The following is a 16,928-nucleotide window of genomic DNA, read 5'->3' on the forward strand; positions in this document are numbered from 1 at the left end:
TTTTAAAATCAATTTTATTTTAAACAATTGAGATTATGAGATATAAAAAATAATTTTTGTTAGTATAGAATGATTTGAGGCGGTATTTGATCAAAAGACTCTTAAATATTTGACAATAACTGTTTAAATACCCTTGTAAATACGGTACTTAAATCCGGAACCTCTAAAAATAATAATTATTTCTTTAACTACGGAAATCATTTGATTCGATATAAAATATTTAAATCTATAAATGATTTATGAATCATATAATTATAGCTTAATTAAGAATTAAAAAGTATAAATTGTAGAATAAACATGTATAGAATAACAAATAGATGTTAAAATTTCAATTTTAAAAATATTTTTAAAAACAAATGTGAAATTAATGTGATCTTAATAGTGGGTGATCAAGAATTACTAATACTAATTGGTTATTGGAGCATAATGAGGGTGATTTCCATCATTTAATTTTTTAACAAATCAATAATAGCCGTCCGATCAAGTTTAACTGTCCAATCAGAATGCTTTATTGACCTTTCCCGCCTATGGTAGGTCACTTTCATTTCCTCACCAAACGTTTCTGCCGTCACAAATTTCTCTCCTTTCTTTTCTTTTGCACTGCACATTCCTTATATTTTCCCTCCCACTTTCCACATTATGTAGGCTTCTCTTCTTACACCCTCTCAATTCTTTTTTTCCCTCATACTTCTTTGCAAATTGTATTCATTTGAGTATTCATCACGGTAACTAAAGAGGGAATTAGATATCCAATTCAAAGAATAGAAATGGTGAGATTTCTGTCTCTTTTATTTCTCTCTTTCTGCAGAAGTTAATTTTGCAGTTTTAAATGTTGGGTATCCGTTTCTTGTTTTTGGTGATTGATTTTACTTGACTATCAGGGATAAAGGGTCTGTTTGGTTTCCAGGAAAATTTAGACAAATATAAAGAAGTTCAATCTTTTTTTCAATCTCGTGTTGATTGCAGCTATGCTATACCCATGGAAAACAGCCTGTAAATCCTCTTGGTTAAGTTGATTTTGTTGAAATTTCCAACCCTGTTCATGAATTCAACTACTTTGCTGAGGCCGTTTTGAATTTAGAATCTTGAATGCTGTAGTTCATTGAAATTTGAATAAATTCTACTTCTAATTGGTATATTCGCATTAAAAGTTGAATCTTAACTGTTGTGTATTAACTTTACTATTGTGTTTCCGTTGATATGAACTTGGAATTAACTGTTATAATTGCAAGAATTTTAGAACATTATTTCAAGGCTTATTTGATGTTAATGAATTGGATTTGGTATTGTAGGTGGGTTGTGGGGTGTACCCTAAGAAGAAAACAGATTGGCTTAATACCCTTCTGGAAAGTGAGTTCTTTGGTCCTTGCTTTGATCATCAAGACCTAAGAAAAAATGAAAAAAATGTCTTCTGCATTAACTGTTGTCTCGAGTTTTGCCGGCATTGTAAGTCTCATAGCCAGCACCGCTCACTTCAGATCTGCAAATATGTATATCAAGACGTTGTTCGCCTTCAAGAAATGCAGAAGCATCTCGACTGTTCCAAAATTCAGGTTTTTTATACGTTTACTATCTCTAGCTTTGAAGCATTTATAGTATATTAGTGTGTTTAAGTAAATTTGAAGAATATCTGTAAAATAGGGAAAGATTGTTATGAATTTCTTCCAATTCTTACTGATATATGCATAGTTGAATACGAATCGGTGATTATCGATCCTCTAAATTGTATTGTAGAATGATAGATATATGCAAACACCAAGATTTGAAATCAAAAAGAGAGATTTTCATATCATTATGTTTGCAGAATCATCCAAATTGCTTTTCCCTGTTGTTCTAGTACTGAATTGCTTTCTAGTTATTTTCCATTCACATTTTCGACTTATTATATACTTTTTCTCTTTTTGATTAACTTTAGTCGTGGTTCGAATGATCATCATATACAGTTTTATTTACTGAAATGTTTTTTTAATCATCCGTTAGACATACAAAATCAATGGTGAAAAGGCTGTACATTTGAATCCAAGGCCTCAGGCTAAAGATGCCAAGCCATCAACGAAATCGAAAACCGGTGCTGCCTGCGAAGCTTGTAGAAGATACCTTCAAGACCCACCCAACCGTTTTTGTTCCATTGCATGCAAGGTAAATGAGGTGCATGTCGGGATTCATTTCTTAAAACTCAAGTTTACTACGTGAATTTCCTCATTTGCAATGTAAACCATAATCTAATCAATGCTTTCAGGTATCAGCCGTTGATGTGAAGCCTAGAGGCCAAAGCCATCAAATGGATATACAAATACAAGAATTTCGCGATGTTTCATGGAAAGACAATCAGAATTTGGAAGCAAGTTCGGAGGAGAAGCAGTCGTCGCTCACGTCGACCGATCTTTCAGAAGAGGAGACTAAAACATGGGTGCTCAAAAGTTTAAGGCCTCGTAAACAATTGAGCAAAAGGAAAGGCACTCCTCAGAGGGCTCCCCTCAGTTGATACTCTAAACAAAGGTACATAAAAAGACAATAAAAAGAATCCATAGCCAAAAACAGTTGATAAAATGAATAATCTACATTGCAGTGGAGTTCGATGAAGGTGCAGGCAGGCAGTCTTGAAGATTAGTCTTCATTTTGGAATTTAGTTGGGGTTTGTTGAGAGGGCAGTCCCCACCATTCTCATGATCTGGGGAAGTGCATTAATTTTCTTGAGATTGTACAGCATAATAGAAAGGTGAAAAAAGATGGTATATTTGATGGGAAAGCTAGCAGTGTTTTAAAATGGATTTTGAGCTTTGTATCCACCCCTTGACAGATTTGATTAGACCTATTAATGATTTTGTTTCTCTTTCGGTGGGATTTTTTTTCCATGGTTCAATATGATACATATTCCTGATTGCAACCCCAAACAATATTTTCTATTTCATACTTGAAATTATAATAGCCATATATTCCTTTGATTGCTATGGGGCCTTAAGTTTTGATGGCAATTTTTCTAATTGAGTTGACATGAGCTAATTATTTGAGACGGTTGTTTTCTATAGGAAGCTTTGTCAGTAATGGTATGCTATTTTCGTCAGATCTTCGGTGACTATCTTATATCGGGACCCTTCATATATTATGGCAAGTTGGCAAACAATGTCTTGTTATTTTTACCATGTGAAATGTGGCAGACAAAAAGAGCCGTAAAATTTTAAAGGAATAAAGGATGTGTCTGAAATATAGCTGGAATCCTACGACCAAACGACTTAATACGTTGAACTTAAAAACTTTTACCCATTTTTGCTGGGAATTGCCTGCCACAAATACTAAGAGCCTGCTCGATGGACATATATCATAAAAGTAGAGAAAGTAAAAAGAGGATTCGATTAAAGTAATTGCAGTTGGATGTTGCCAAGTGTAGATAGAAAGTGTCAGCAAATGAATTTAATGTGTAATCTAATAGGAGATGGAAATTTAAGGCAATATTTGCCGTTGTCTTTACCAGGCGACGGCGTGCTTGCATTGTTTGGTAGTTCAAATATTTGGCTTTAATGAGATGTTCCCCCCCCCCCCTTCTTACTCCTTTTCTTATTAACAAGATATTTGTGGATAAGTATGCGTTTGATATTTTGGAAAAAAGAATAATTTTAAAGGATCAAAATCTAATTTTCTTTTGATAAGATAAAAAATAGAACTAATTAATAGGATTGCTCCCCGTCTCTGTCCCTGAAATGAATCTTTATTCCCGTCCTCACCCCGTTTCCCGTCGGGTTTTTTATCGAAGTGCCCCGTCAGGAATTTTTTTTGCCTCGTCCCCGAACTCGACCCGAAATGTTGTACTCAAATCCGAACCCGAACCCAAAATGTTTTGTTTGTATTATATATATAATTAATATAAAATATATAAAATATTAATATTATATATATATATATATATCTATAATCGGGGCGGGATACCTTAACCCGAATCCGAACCAGAAAAAATCACCGAATTTTACTCCGATACCTGACCCGACCCGACCTGAATTTAGCCGGGTTTCGAGTTTCTCCGTCGGATTCGGGTCGTTCTGCCATTCCTACTAATCAAGAGCAAAATCTAAATTTATTAAAAAAAACTCATACTATAGGGTTTACAAAGTATATTTCATTATATCAGGAATAGATATAGAGTAGTAATTTTTTTAGAAAGTGTCGCAACCGTCTTTCGGTTAGGCCCCGGAATTGGGCTTCGCTTGAAAAATGTGGATTGGAGTCGCCACCGACCACTTTAAAACAAATTTAGGTGGGTCGGACACCATATTACCTGATCTGCGTTTTTACCAGAAATGTGTCGGGTTCGGGAGTAGGTTACGGTCAAGGAAGGATTAGCACCCTTGAACCGCCCTTTCGGTACCAATTAATTTACCGGTTGTCTTAGTTGCGAAAATTCAAAATTTAAATTAAAATTTAACAGACCTGATTCAAATTACTTACAATTGATTGATTTGAATACCCTTAAAAGATAAAAACGTTAGATTCGTAGCGGAGTATAAAATCGAATTAGGATAGCAAGTGTTCAAACATGAGAATAATAAATAAAACAAGGAAAAAATAGAAAATAACAAAACACGTAAGAAATAATAAAATATAATAAAAATAAACAATATGAATAAAATATTAAAAAACAAAGACACCGATAAAGAGAAAAAATTAATGGAGTAAAAAAATAAAAAAAAGGTAAAAGAAATTAAAAAGAAATAAAAATAATGTTTTCATATAAAGTAGTATTTACTAAAACAAATAAAAATAATAAATATAGAATACTAAGTAAAAAAAATAAAGATATACATGATATTAAAAAAAATAGAAAAAAATAAAAAAAAGTAAAAATATAATATATATATATATAAATAAATAAAAACAAAAATAGAATATTAAGAAAAAAATATATATAAAAACGTATAAAATATAATATTAAGAAAAAATATATATACATAGTAAATGGAGAAAAATTAATACATCTAAACATATATATATATATATATATAATGATATAAGATATATATAATAAAAAAACAGAGGAATATAGTAAATAAATAAAAAAAATATAATTAAAAAAATATATATAGGGGACGAAATTAATAAAAAAGTAAAACTAAAGGGTAAATTTCAAGGTAAATTAATGATTAAAATTGACTTAGGGGGAATATTAAATACTTTAAAAAAAATGAACATGCCTCGGGAGTAGATCTAGGTTCGAAACTTCGAAACCCCACCCCTTTTTGGTCATCGGCGCAACCCACGCTTTGGGTTATTCGAACCAAATCTCAAGAAAAATAACATGCACATGCGAGAAATGAACGAATCAAGGTAAAAAGATGCTACCTTTTATTTCCTTTTCGAATCGTTTACAATAGCTTTGCCTTTGTATTTTCCGTGCTTTCATCTGTATTTTGTGTGTAAATCGTGTCTTACAATGGTGAGTTACAATGGCTATTTATAGTGCTTGTGGATCCTATCTTTAGGAATTTAAATATTAGTAGAACTCTATCCTATTTTTAGGAGTTTGAATCCTAGCAAAATGTTATCCTATTTTTAGGAGTTTGAATCCTAAAATTCTATCCTATTTTTAGGAGTTTGAATCCTAGTAGGACGAAAAATGTGTGTTGACAGCTGCCCCTCTTTGCCCATAGTCGTGTAACGGGGATAGGGCAAAGATTAAAAGACACACTTTTCGTTCAGTGGAGTTGAAAATTAACTCTGATGTTTCAATAACTCCCTGTCGAATTGAGTTACGGATGACTCCTCCATCATGAAGTCGAGTTCATCTTGAAATGATATGAAATTAAAGCCGTAGTTCGGAATTTGAATCAGCACGTGGCTTCCCGTTACCCTTCGGTCTTCTTCTCGGTTTAAAGACCTTGGATCGGAATCGAACTCAGAAATCTTCATTGACAGATAGCTTTTTCTTGACTTAAGCTATGTTGTTTGAAAATGGTTGCTTGTCACTAAGGCACGGCTAACCCAGGTCCTCTTCTCGACTTGAAAACCTTGACTACAACCGGAAAGTAGTGCGATTGATGTGTCATCGAGCTGAATGGAGTCGAACTTGACAATTTTGATGGCAGATAATCCTTCTTTGAGTTGGATATCCTTCGTCGTGAAGTTGAAATCCAAGTAAGTAGCATTGTTCCAAGTCCAATATCCTCCGTCGTGAAGTTGAAATTGGCTCTGGAACCGGGAAATTGTTTGTTGACAACCAGCCGTCCCTTCGTTGTGAAGTTGAACTTGTGTTGTCTCGAGTCCAATATCCTTCATTGTGAAGTTGAAATTGAACCTGAATGAAATTTTGTTGACAAGCAGCGGTCCCTTCGTCGTGAAGTTGAACTTGCGTTGTCTGGAGTCCAATATCCTTCGTTGTGAAGTTGAAATTGGCTCTGAGATTGGGAAGTTGTTGTTGACAAGCAGTGGTCCCTTCGTCGTGAAGTTGAACTTGCATTGTCTGGAGTCTAATATCCTTTGTTGTGAAGTTGAAATTGGCTCTGAAATTGGGAAGTTGTTGTTGACAAGCTGCGGTCCCTTCGTCGTGAAGTTGAACTTGCGTTGTCTGAAGTCCAATATCCTTCGTTGTGAAGTTGAAATTGGCTCTGCAATTGAGAAGTTGTTTGTTGACAACCAGTCGTCCCTTCGTTGTGAAGTTGAACTTGTGTTGTCTCGAGTGCCACGCTATCCTCCGTCGTGGAGTTGAAATCGCGGATGGCCCCTTCGTTGTGAAGTTGAGCCTTGACTTGAATATCCTTCGCCGTGAAGTTGAAATCCAAGTATTGTATGTTACGGGTGGACACAATTCCCTTCGCCGTGAAGTTGAAACCGTGGAGACCCCTTTATTGTGAAGTTTGGCTTCGAGCTAGATATCCTTCGTCGTGAAGTTGAAATCCACTCTCGAGCAAATTGTGTCGCTTTGAGTTCAATATCCTTCGCCGCGAAGTTGAAATTGACTCCAGCTAAAACCTGAAAAAGTTATGCATATATGTGATGCTATGGATGCAATGCTCTTGGGTGTGCCTAAAATGCATATGCAACATATGTTATCTTGGGGCTCTGGAGAGAAATCTCGATCTCCAGTTGCCTGTCTGGAATCTTGATTCTTGAATCTTCAAATTTTGATCCCTGATCTTGAATTCTTCAAATGTTCAAATCTGATGTGCATATTCTATTTTTGATTTGAGAAATGCTTCTCGACCATCTCAAGTATGTGCCTGAGCTGAGTGTAACGGTTCAGATGATTCTTCAAAAGAAGTTGTCTTGAAAGAGATAGAATTCGTTTCAAGGGAAACGATCTCAAAGATATATGTTGTTTCATGAGAAACGGTCTCAAGGGAAACAAAATTTTGTTTTAAGAAAAACTGTCTCAAGAGAGACAAAACTTAGTTCCAAAAGAAATTGTCTCACGGGGAGATGAAATTAGTTCCAAGGAAAACATATTCAAAGATTTTGTTTCAAGGGAAACTGTCTCAAGAGAGACAAAATTCATCTCAAGAGAAACTTTTTCAAAGGTTTTTTGTGTTTCAAGAGAAACGATTTCAAAGGTTTTTTTCCTAAGGGAAACTGTCTCAAGAGAGACAAAGTTTGTTTCAAGGGAAACTGTCTCAAGAGAGACAATGGTGATCACGATTCCCTTCGTCGTGAAGTTGAAACCGTGGGTGGCCCCTTCGTCGTGAAGTTGAGCCAGGAATTGGATATCCTTCGTCATAAAGTTGAAATCCAACTTGAAAATGCGAACTGGATCGGTTTTGAATTAGCTCTCGAACTCGTCTGAAGTTGATTCTAAGATCTGTCGTTCTTTCAATATGTCAAATTAGTTGAGGTGTAGCTCCTCGCTACTGAGTTAAAAAACCACCATCGATTTTTTACAAACTCTTTTGAATTAGGTATCTTTCGCATTGAAGTTGAAACTTGACTCTAAAGCTACATAAATTATGTATGCTAAAAATGATAAATGTGATGCTCTCAAGTATGTCTAAGATGCATGCAACATGAATTAATGTCATTTATCTCTTGGATAGAGCCTCATTTTTGCCTGCTTGTTCCTGCATGTGGAGGAAATGCCTTCAGAAGGTCTGATAATTCGCATTAGGATGTTGAATCCCCAAAGATGCCCCAAATGTTCCTCATTTCTTGCTTCAGCATTGATTCTGAGCATGAGTTTTGTGTCTAAGAGTCACATGCCATTTACCAAGATCCACTCTAGAGAGACTGTCTTGTTTAAAAAAATGTTTTTCTCTTTTATTTTCAAAGTTATGAAAATATCAATTAAAAGAGTTTCGAAAAATGTTTAACCAAAAGTTTTGAAAATATTGCCCCTTTCACGGTTTTACAATTGAGACGAATCATAAAACTAGAGTTCATCAGATATCAAAGAATTAATTACAATGTTAATCCTTCAATAAATTATAGTTATTTGACAAGTGCCAAGATCAAAACTATCTTTGGGAGATGGTCAAGTAAGGAAAGGATAAAAAGTCTCAGGTTATTGTGTTTGGTCAAAGGTTTGGCATTTGATGTTCAAAGGTTTGGTATTTGATGCTCAAAGGTTTGATCGGGTAGCTTGCATGCTTCTCTGCTGGAAGTGTTCTCTGACTCCCAACCTTCGTTGTCACACTCGGATTGTTCGATGCCTTATCAAGGAATTTCTGTGATCGCCTCAGTTGCACAATTTTTATATTCGAGCCGCCTTTTCAGGTTTTCAACTCGATCCCTCCTTTGGTTTCAAGACGTTATTCAGGATTTACGTCTTGAACCCCCTTTGTTATTTTTATCTATCATACATTAATTACATTGTTTTTTGCAAACAAAGATTAATCCTGATGGGCGGGATGAAATCTGAAGATAGTCTCTTCTGTTTAGAAATCCATGTATGATTAGAAGGGACTTTTAAGGCACGTAATGTAGGTCAGGGTTCGTGGTTATGAAAGAAAAGGATAAATAGTCCCAAACAAGTGTTACAGGGTTTTGAACCAAGGATCAATTCATTTTGATGCCTTCAATCTTGTCTTGCTCAAAATGTCTCTTTCTCTTGATGCTCTATGATCTTCGAGTGAAGTGATTTAGTGATTCGAGAATGATTGTGCTTGATCAATCTCATAGTTTGAAGCTTGATGTGCCATTTGTCTTTAGGGAATCTTTGCATATGTTTTTTGTCCCTTTTCCTTTTGATTTTTTCTTCTTTTCTTTTTTGTTCTTGTTTTTTCCTTTTTTGCTTCTTTTCTTTTTTGTTCTTGATTGAATCTTCGCACTTGGTATTTGGCCCACCCTTTGGTATTTCCTTTGGATTGATGTCTTCACTCATGCGAGCAGATTTTCTCCACCTTGCCCCCCCAGTGTGGAGGGTGATCTTTGGTTAGGGTTGAATCAGAAGAAAAATACTATAGGCTCAAAAGGGGACACAATGGATATATTTTTTCTCCTGTTATGAAGGGATAAAGAAAGAAAGCCGTTCATCATTTCATACATGGAAGTCCTCACAAAAGAGGTATCCCCAGGGGGATAGATTTGCAGGATTAATTCTATTCACATGAAAACAGTGTAATTAATGCATGATAGGATTACTTCGAATGAATTGTTTTTTGTTGCTCCTTGCTCCCAACATGTCTCAATGTTCAGGCTCCCCGCGAGATGCCCCAAGTTGTGTCTTTAGAAGAATGCTCATATTCAAATGAACAACTCAATGCCTTGGGTTTTAATGGTAAGAAAATGTTAATTTTGAGTCTAAAAAGATAATGGTGTGATCTTATTGACTCAAAGAAAGGTACAGGTGTATCAAAAAGATAAAGGCAATGTTCAAGAATTTCAAAGGGAGGTAATGTCAAAATTTGGTTTTTTGGTAACGGTCATGAGTTATTTTGGGTAAAAAAATCGAGGTATTTTATTTTGGGTTTTGAGATATGGTAAGAAAGGTCTAATCTTGCCATATGTCAAAAATCTATAATTCTTGAAGAATTAAAAGAATCCTTAATTCATTTAATATTCGAAGAACTAAAGATTAAAATTTGTTCAATTGCTCCACCTTAGAAAGTAGCATAAATTCAATTGTTTAAAAGATTAAGCAAAAGATCAAAGACTTGTTCAAACAAAACAATCCTCTAAGTGCAAATGGTATATGCCATGCCCCCTTCTTCGGCAAGCACCTTACAGTTTTCAGAATAATGTTTGGGGCTTCTTACGTGGTAACAGCTAGCAGCTTCAACATCGTAGCCCTTAGGATATGGGGATTCTTTTCTTAGATCATCCTGGCAGGCTTAGTCCTACAATCAGCTGATCCAGCTCCTACTATACTGATTTTAGTTTTTTTCTTTAATTGTCACTTGTTTCTATGTGGTGTCATATGGTTTAAAACCACTTCATCGAATCCTTCATGAATAAATTTCGTTGATGAAAATGCTTAAAAATGAAATGTAGATGCAAAATGCAAAAATGCATGAAATGTTCAAGACATTAATCCAAAAACATGTGTCCATTATTATAAATAATCTTTATTTCGACAAAAATGTTTTATCTTGTAAGAGACATAAAAACAATCAAAGGTACATTCAGACTAAATCCTCTAGACCCCGAACAGCTTCCAACAGGTTGACAAGTCTTCTGTTTTCATCTGTCACTGGTTGAATGCCTTATCGAACCACTCCGGCTTCTCTTGCCAGGCCGTGAAGATGACGGGCTGCTTTCTGTACTTGATCCAGGAAGTCTCGGATGACTGCGTCTCTGGCCTTCACCCTTTGTTGTGCTTGCTCCCAACGAAAACGCCACTGTAAACCTCCGTCGAAGGGAAATATCTGAAGCTCGCTCGCTTACTTCTTGAACCCATCTACAATAGCTTCTAACTCAGGTATTGTTTTGCCATCTCTCTCATGTTGTTTCTCCAGATCAGCCATCCGGATTCTCAAGCATTGGTTTTGATGTTGATTGTTTGTTAAGCGCCTCTAGGTAGTCTTCATATGTTCCTTCTAAGCTCTCTCATCAGACCCTTCGAACTTTCTTTTCAGGCTATGAGCTTCATATTTCCAGTATTCAGAAGCCACTTTCAACTTGGAGTTATCCTTGACTTTATCTTGATACCCATTTCTCAAGTCTTCGAGCTCAAAACGGACTTTTTTATGTTCTTTTTCAAGTTTGTCTGCTCGATCTTTCTGAGAGTCGGTATCTAACTTCCACTGATAGCGCTCAGCTTTAAGCTCCTTTATCCTCTTCTTCAGGTCATTATTCATAGCTTCAAACTCTGCCTTGGCTATCTCAAGTTCAGAAGGGGCAGGTCTGAGATGTTCTTCCATGGTCCGGGTGTCTTCACAGTCTGACACCGGGATATTATCATTCTTTCTCAATCTTTGCCACTCCATATAATCCGGAGTAAGAATGTTTCTGGCAGCTACAACATACATCCGGAATACTTTCTTCCATAAACCGACTGCTTCCTTGATCATCTTCTTATAGTTGTCATTGTGATACTCAAACTCTGATTTATCTAGTCCGCATGTTACTGGGACAAACTGACGTGCCCTATACTGTCTAAGTGCTAACAATGGAGCATACCCAACTGCACCCCAAAGTCCAAGTAAAGTCATAGTGTCAGAGTCCCCACATTGGAAAAGAACGTCACTGAGAAACAACCATGGGGCTCTCCAAGCAATATCTTGGTCTTGGAGATGAGTGAAGATTTGCATCCACTTCTTTTTTGAAGCGCCTTCATGCCATTTCATGGTGATGGACTCTCTCAAAGGTGAATACGTAGTGCTAAATCGGCGGTAGGCAACCCCATTAGTCTTCCAGAAGTGGCTGTGAATCCAGACTTGAAGGAGCTGAGCACATCCAATGAATCTACCTCCGCTAGCTCTTTGGAAATGGTTGAGAGACCGAAAGGTCTCGGCTAATATGGTCGGTGCTGGGTTGACTCGTTTCGGAAGTTGGTCAAACAGTTCCACCACGGCTGCGTCAATGCATCCCAAAACCTTCGGAAAGATGATCAAGCCATACAGACCTAGTGCAAAAAGGTATATAGTCTTCCATTCATCAGGGTGGTCCTTCATTAGTTGCCTTATGTGGATCCACTCAATTCCTTCCTCGTTACCTTTGTGTCGGAGTCTGTCAGTCACCCACTTTTCATCAACTCCTGCAATCTTAGCCAGTCCGTTCTTGAAAAGCTGACTCTTGATGTGTTTGACGTAGGCTCGCTCCAGTTTAATGCTTTCACAGTTCAATAGTGTAGTATACTCCTCGATGGTAGGTACCATGTCCTCCTGGTTAAAAGTGAAGCAACTGTATCCCGGGTTCCAGAATTGAACCAAGGCTCTGATTAAGGGCTCATCGGTCTTAACATGAAGTAAAAGTGCAATGTCACCATACCTCTGACTGAACTTCTGTTTCCGATCATTCTTCCAACTGTCCCAGATGTCTCGAAGTTCTTGCACATTGTTCTGTTTTAGGCTGATAGAGGCGTAGCTAACCAGCTCAAACACATAGTTTTCTTGAAGACTGTCTCCCTTTTCCTTCTGAGTCTTCTCGGACCATAGTCGTACCTCGGGGGTTTTAATCTCTTGTATTACAACACCTTTGTCCATTAATGCAAATTATTTATGGTTTACGAACACGTTTTTTGGTGGATCAACACCTCTTTTAAATGATGCAAGTGATGAAGATAAAATAAAATAAAAGAAAGATGAAAAGAGTTAGTGAGGTGAAAAATAATTAAAAACGATCATAAAAATGAAAGTCCTACCCCACATGATATCTACCCCACATGCTTATTATTCCTACCCGGACATGATCTCTATCCCGCAAGTTGATTTTGAACAAGTCAAAACCGTATAAATTTCTAGTTTACATACTTTGAACAGAAAATAAAGCATGAAATAAAAATAGCATAGGGTTTGAAATGAGGTTTTGGGGTGGACTCTAATTCTCCACGGTCTCCCAGTTTAGGTTCTAAAAAAGGTACACGAGTTCTCCTTGCTGGTGCCCCCTTGGGCTTGCCAGACCCTTAGTCCTAAGCCCATTACAAGCTTATGTGGACTAAGTTAAACTCGAGAGGAAACATCCCCTTATGCCCGCACGGTGAATAAATTCACACGAAGACATAAGGTATTTGAATCCCGAAGGCTACTTGCTAGGCCCGCACGGTGAATAAATTCACACGAAGGCGTCGCTTTCACCCCCACTTAAAAGGGTTCGGAGCTCGGGTATAGAGCCTTAGATGAAAAAGTTGAAAATCTGAAATCATTAAAAAACGTCAGTACAACTATTTATTTGAAAAATGATCAAAGGTAAATAACTGAAATCGAATAAATAAATTTAAATTTACATTTTCGCATAAAAAGACAACCGAAAATTAATTCTGGCCTGACTCACTTACTTGTCCCCAGCGGAGTCGCCAAGCTGTCGCAACCGTCTTTCGGTTGGGCCCCGGAATTGGGCTTCGACTTGAAAAATGTGGATTGGAGTCGCCACCGACCACTTTAAAACAAATTTAGGTGGGTCGGACACCATCTTACCTGATCTGCGTTTTTACCAGAAATGTGTCGGGTTCGGGAGTAGGTTACGGTCAAGGAAGGATTAGCACCATTGAACCGCCCTTTCGGTACCAATTAATTTACCGGTTGTCTTAGTTGCGAAAATTTGAAATTTAAATTAAAATTTAACAGACCCGATTCAAATTACTTACAATTGATTGATTTGAATACCCTTAAAAGATAAAAACGTTAGATTCGTAGCGGAGTATAAAATCAAATTAGGATAGCAAGTGTGCAAACATGAGAATAATAAATAAAACAAGGAAAAAATAGAAAATAACAAAACACGTAAAAAATAATAAAATATAATAAAAATAAACAATATGAATAAAATATTAAAAAACAAAGACACCGATAAAGAGAAAAAATTAATGGAGTAAAAAAAATAAAAAAAAGGTAAAAGAAATTAAAAATGAATAAAAATAATGTTTTCATATAAAGTAGTATTTACTAAAACAAATAAAAATAATAAATATAGAATACTAAGTAAAAAAATAAAGATATACATGATATTAAAAAAAATAGAAAAAATAAAATAAAGTAAAAATATAATATATATATAAATAAATAAAAACAAAATAGAATATTAAGAAAAAATATATATAAAAACGTATAAAACATAATATTAAGAAAAAATATATATACATAGTAAATGGAAAAAAATTAATACATCTAAACATATATATATATATATAATGATATAAGATATATATAATAAAAATAATATAATATAAATAAATAAATAAAAAACAGAGGAATATAGTAAATAAATAAAAAAAATATAATTAAAAAAATATATATAAGGGACAAAATTAATAAAAAAGTAAAATTAAAGAGTAAATTTCAAGGTAAATTAAATATTAAAATTGACTTGGGGGGAATATTAAATACTTTAAAAAAATGAACATGCCTCGGGAGTAGATCTACGTTCGAAACTTCGAAACCCCACCCCTTTTTGGTCATCGGCGCAACCCACGCTTTGGGTTATTCGAACCAAATCTCAAAAAAAATAACATGCACATGCGAGAAATGAACGAATCAAGGTAAAAAGATGCTACCTTTTATTTCCTTTTCGAATCGTTTACAATAGCTTTGCCTTTGTATTTTCCGTGCTTTCATCTGTATTTTGTGTGTAAATCGTGTCTTACAATGGTGAGTTACAATGGCTATTTATAGTGCTTGTGGATCCTATCTTTAGGAATTTAAATCTTAGTAGAACTCTATCCTATTTTTAAGAGTTTGAATCTTAGCAAAATGTTATCCTATTTTTAAGAGTTTGAATCCTAAAATTTTATCTTATTTTTAAGAGTTTAAATCTTAATAGGACGAAAAATGTGTCTTGACAGAAAGAAAGTTGAGAAAAATTATCCTGTTTTTAAGCCTTCAAGAAATCAGAAGGCGTATTTCACGCAGGATAGAGACGCCTTTGCCCCCATCCCATGTCGGCAAGGTTTTTCTTTTTAGTGAATGTGACCCTAGTTGGACCCAACAATTTTTCTTCTTTCTTTCTTTTGGACTAGAAAGATAAGACTAGCGAAAGAGAAACGTGGGCTTTCCCTGTTTGGTTGGTGGGAAAATGTTGGGAAAAAAGAGACCATTGGAGTCTTAGTTACTAAATGGGCATATGATAAAATGTAAAATTCTATTTTTGGCCTCTACCACCAGTTGAACACACACACACACACACACACATATATATATATATATATATATATATATATATATATATATATATATATTCGAGTATATTCTACTTCAAAAGAGCTTCAAGTAAAATTATGAAGAGATTCCCTTCAATAATAGGTTTGAAATGAATGATGTTTCAATTATGGACAGTTACCTGTAACCTGTGGTTTGATCAGTCTATGCTGAAGTCTTTGCTACCCACCTTCCAAGCAAATACTCGTGAAGGAAAAGAATGGAAATGGTATGTTCACTGTTCAGGGCCCTTTCTCTGCATTATACTAGATTACTACATTATGTATTGTACCAACCAAGAAATTATTTGATAGACTGGCTTACCATATCATTTATGATCCCAATTAATAAAATTCATCTATTTTAAAGTAACTTTCAAATAAATATTCACTCCTTGCATGTAAGAAAGAAATAAAGATAAGATAAATAAATTTTATTAGTTGGACTTAGACCACGAGAATGACGTGGTGATCTAGGTTTATCTAATAATTTTTCATACCCAACCAGTCCAAGCTCTGTTCAGTCAGCATTGTCAATAAACTCAATAATCAATTTTCCATGATAGAAATGAAGCTTAGCAAAAAGATGAATCATTTTATATTTATATTTCATTGTATAGTAGCCACACCGTCATGCATTCGGGTAAATTAAGATAGTGACTCAAAAATGTGTAACAGACCGGTGATGTGCCTTGCTTTTGGGTGATATCGTGTACGACTATGAGGCAATTCAAAGCTTCTACATTTTTTTCCATTTCGGTTCTAAGGTTTCGTCTTGTCTAATTCGGATCGACCCGCGTTGTACACCTGACTTTAGAGGACGAGTCTACCAGCAGGAATTTTCTGCATACACAATAACTCGAACTTAAAGACATTGCTTAAACGATATTAAGTTGTTTACTACTTGAACCAACCCCTGTTGGTGAAGCTTCTACATTTTTTTTTCAACAGCCTTGATTCTTAATGCATGACATATAGGATAAACTATGTATTTAGTCACGTACTTATTTCTTTGATTCCATTTGATAATCTAACTATTTTTTAAAATTATACCTAACGTTTTGTTTTTGTTCCATTTTAATCACAAACTGTTAAAAATAAACAGAACTACTGACATGACAGTTTTTTTCAATGATAATATATTATTGTTAATTTTTTAACGACGAGTAATCAGAATGGAATCAAAACGTAACGTTAAACATGATTTTGAAAAATAAAATAATTGGATGAGCAGAAATAAATAGATGACTAAATACGTCATTTACCCATATATATATATATATATATATATATATATATATATATATATATATATATATGTATGTATGTTTACCTCGATGACTTGGTGGTACGATACAAGTTAATTGGCATCCATAGAAGCCATTATGACGACCCCTGCCGCAGCGGTTGATGGCCAATAGCGCAGTTGTTCATGGTCTGACAGTGCAAGCAGTGCCAAATACTTGGCCATCCTTTCTATCTCTGCATCAGCCTTGGCAGCTTTGAGATAGAACCTAGGATAATTTAATACACATCTTGCTTCGGAGCCTTATATCATGTCTAGAGAGGTGGTCAAAACTGCATCACGAGATCTTCAATTACAGAATAAATTTTCAAAGGAATAGGTAAAGAGTATAAGGTAAATAAGCTCGGTACTTGGGAGGAAAAAGTGTACCACAAGAAATTAAAGATAGTAGGCAGGAAACATTGAAATTTGAGAACCTCT

The 16,928-nt window shown here is 35.2% G+C and overlaps 1 protein-coding gene across 1 annotated transcript; it reads left to right on the top strand.

Annotated features, from left to right (window-relative positions):
• The first annotated feature begins 650 nt into the window (after positions 1–650).
• Positions 651–2,844, top strand: LOC120124966. Its single transcript, XM_039143510.1, has 5 exons — positions 651–770; positions 1,293–1,553; positions 1,981–2,139; positions 2,240–2,499; positions 2,570–2,844. The coding sequence occupies exons 1-4, from the start codon at positions 768–770 to the stop codon at positions 2,483–2,485; spliced, it is 669 nt and encodes a 222-aa protein (XP_038999441.1). The 5' UTR covers positions 651–767; the 3' UTR covers positions 2,486–2,499; positions 2,570–2,844.
• The last annotated feature ends 14,084 nt before the right edge of the window (positions 2,845–16,928 follow it).

This window comes from Hibiscus syriacus, unplaced genomic scaffold (assembly GCF_006381635.1).
Source record: "Hibiscus syriacus cultivar Baekdansim isolate YM2019G1 unplaced genomic scaffold, ASM638163v2 tig00110429_pilon, whole genome shotgun sequence".
Taxonomy (NCBI): domain Eukaryota; kingdom Viridiplantae; phylum Streptophyta; class Magnoliopsida; order Malvales; family Malvaceae; genus Hibiscus; species Hibiscus syriacus.

Coding starts and splice junctions, on each gene's coding strand:
- LOC120124966 (XM_039143510.1), top strand. Junction 1,554..1,980: donor TCGACTGTTCCAAAATTCAG/GTTTTTTATACG, acceptor ATCATCCGTTAG/ACATACAAAATCAATGGTGA. Junction 2,140..2,239: donor TTTGTTCCATTGCATGCAAG/GTAAATGAGGTG, acceptor CAATGCTTTCAG/GTATCAGCCGTTGATGTGAA.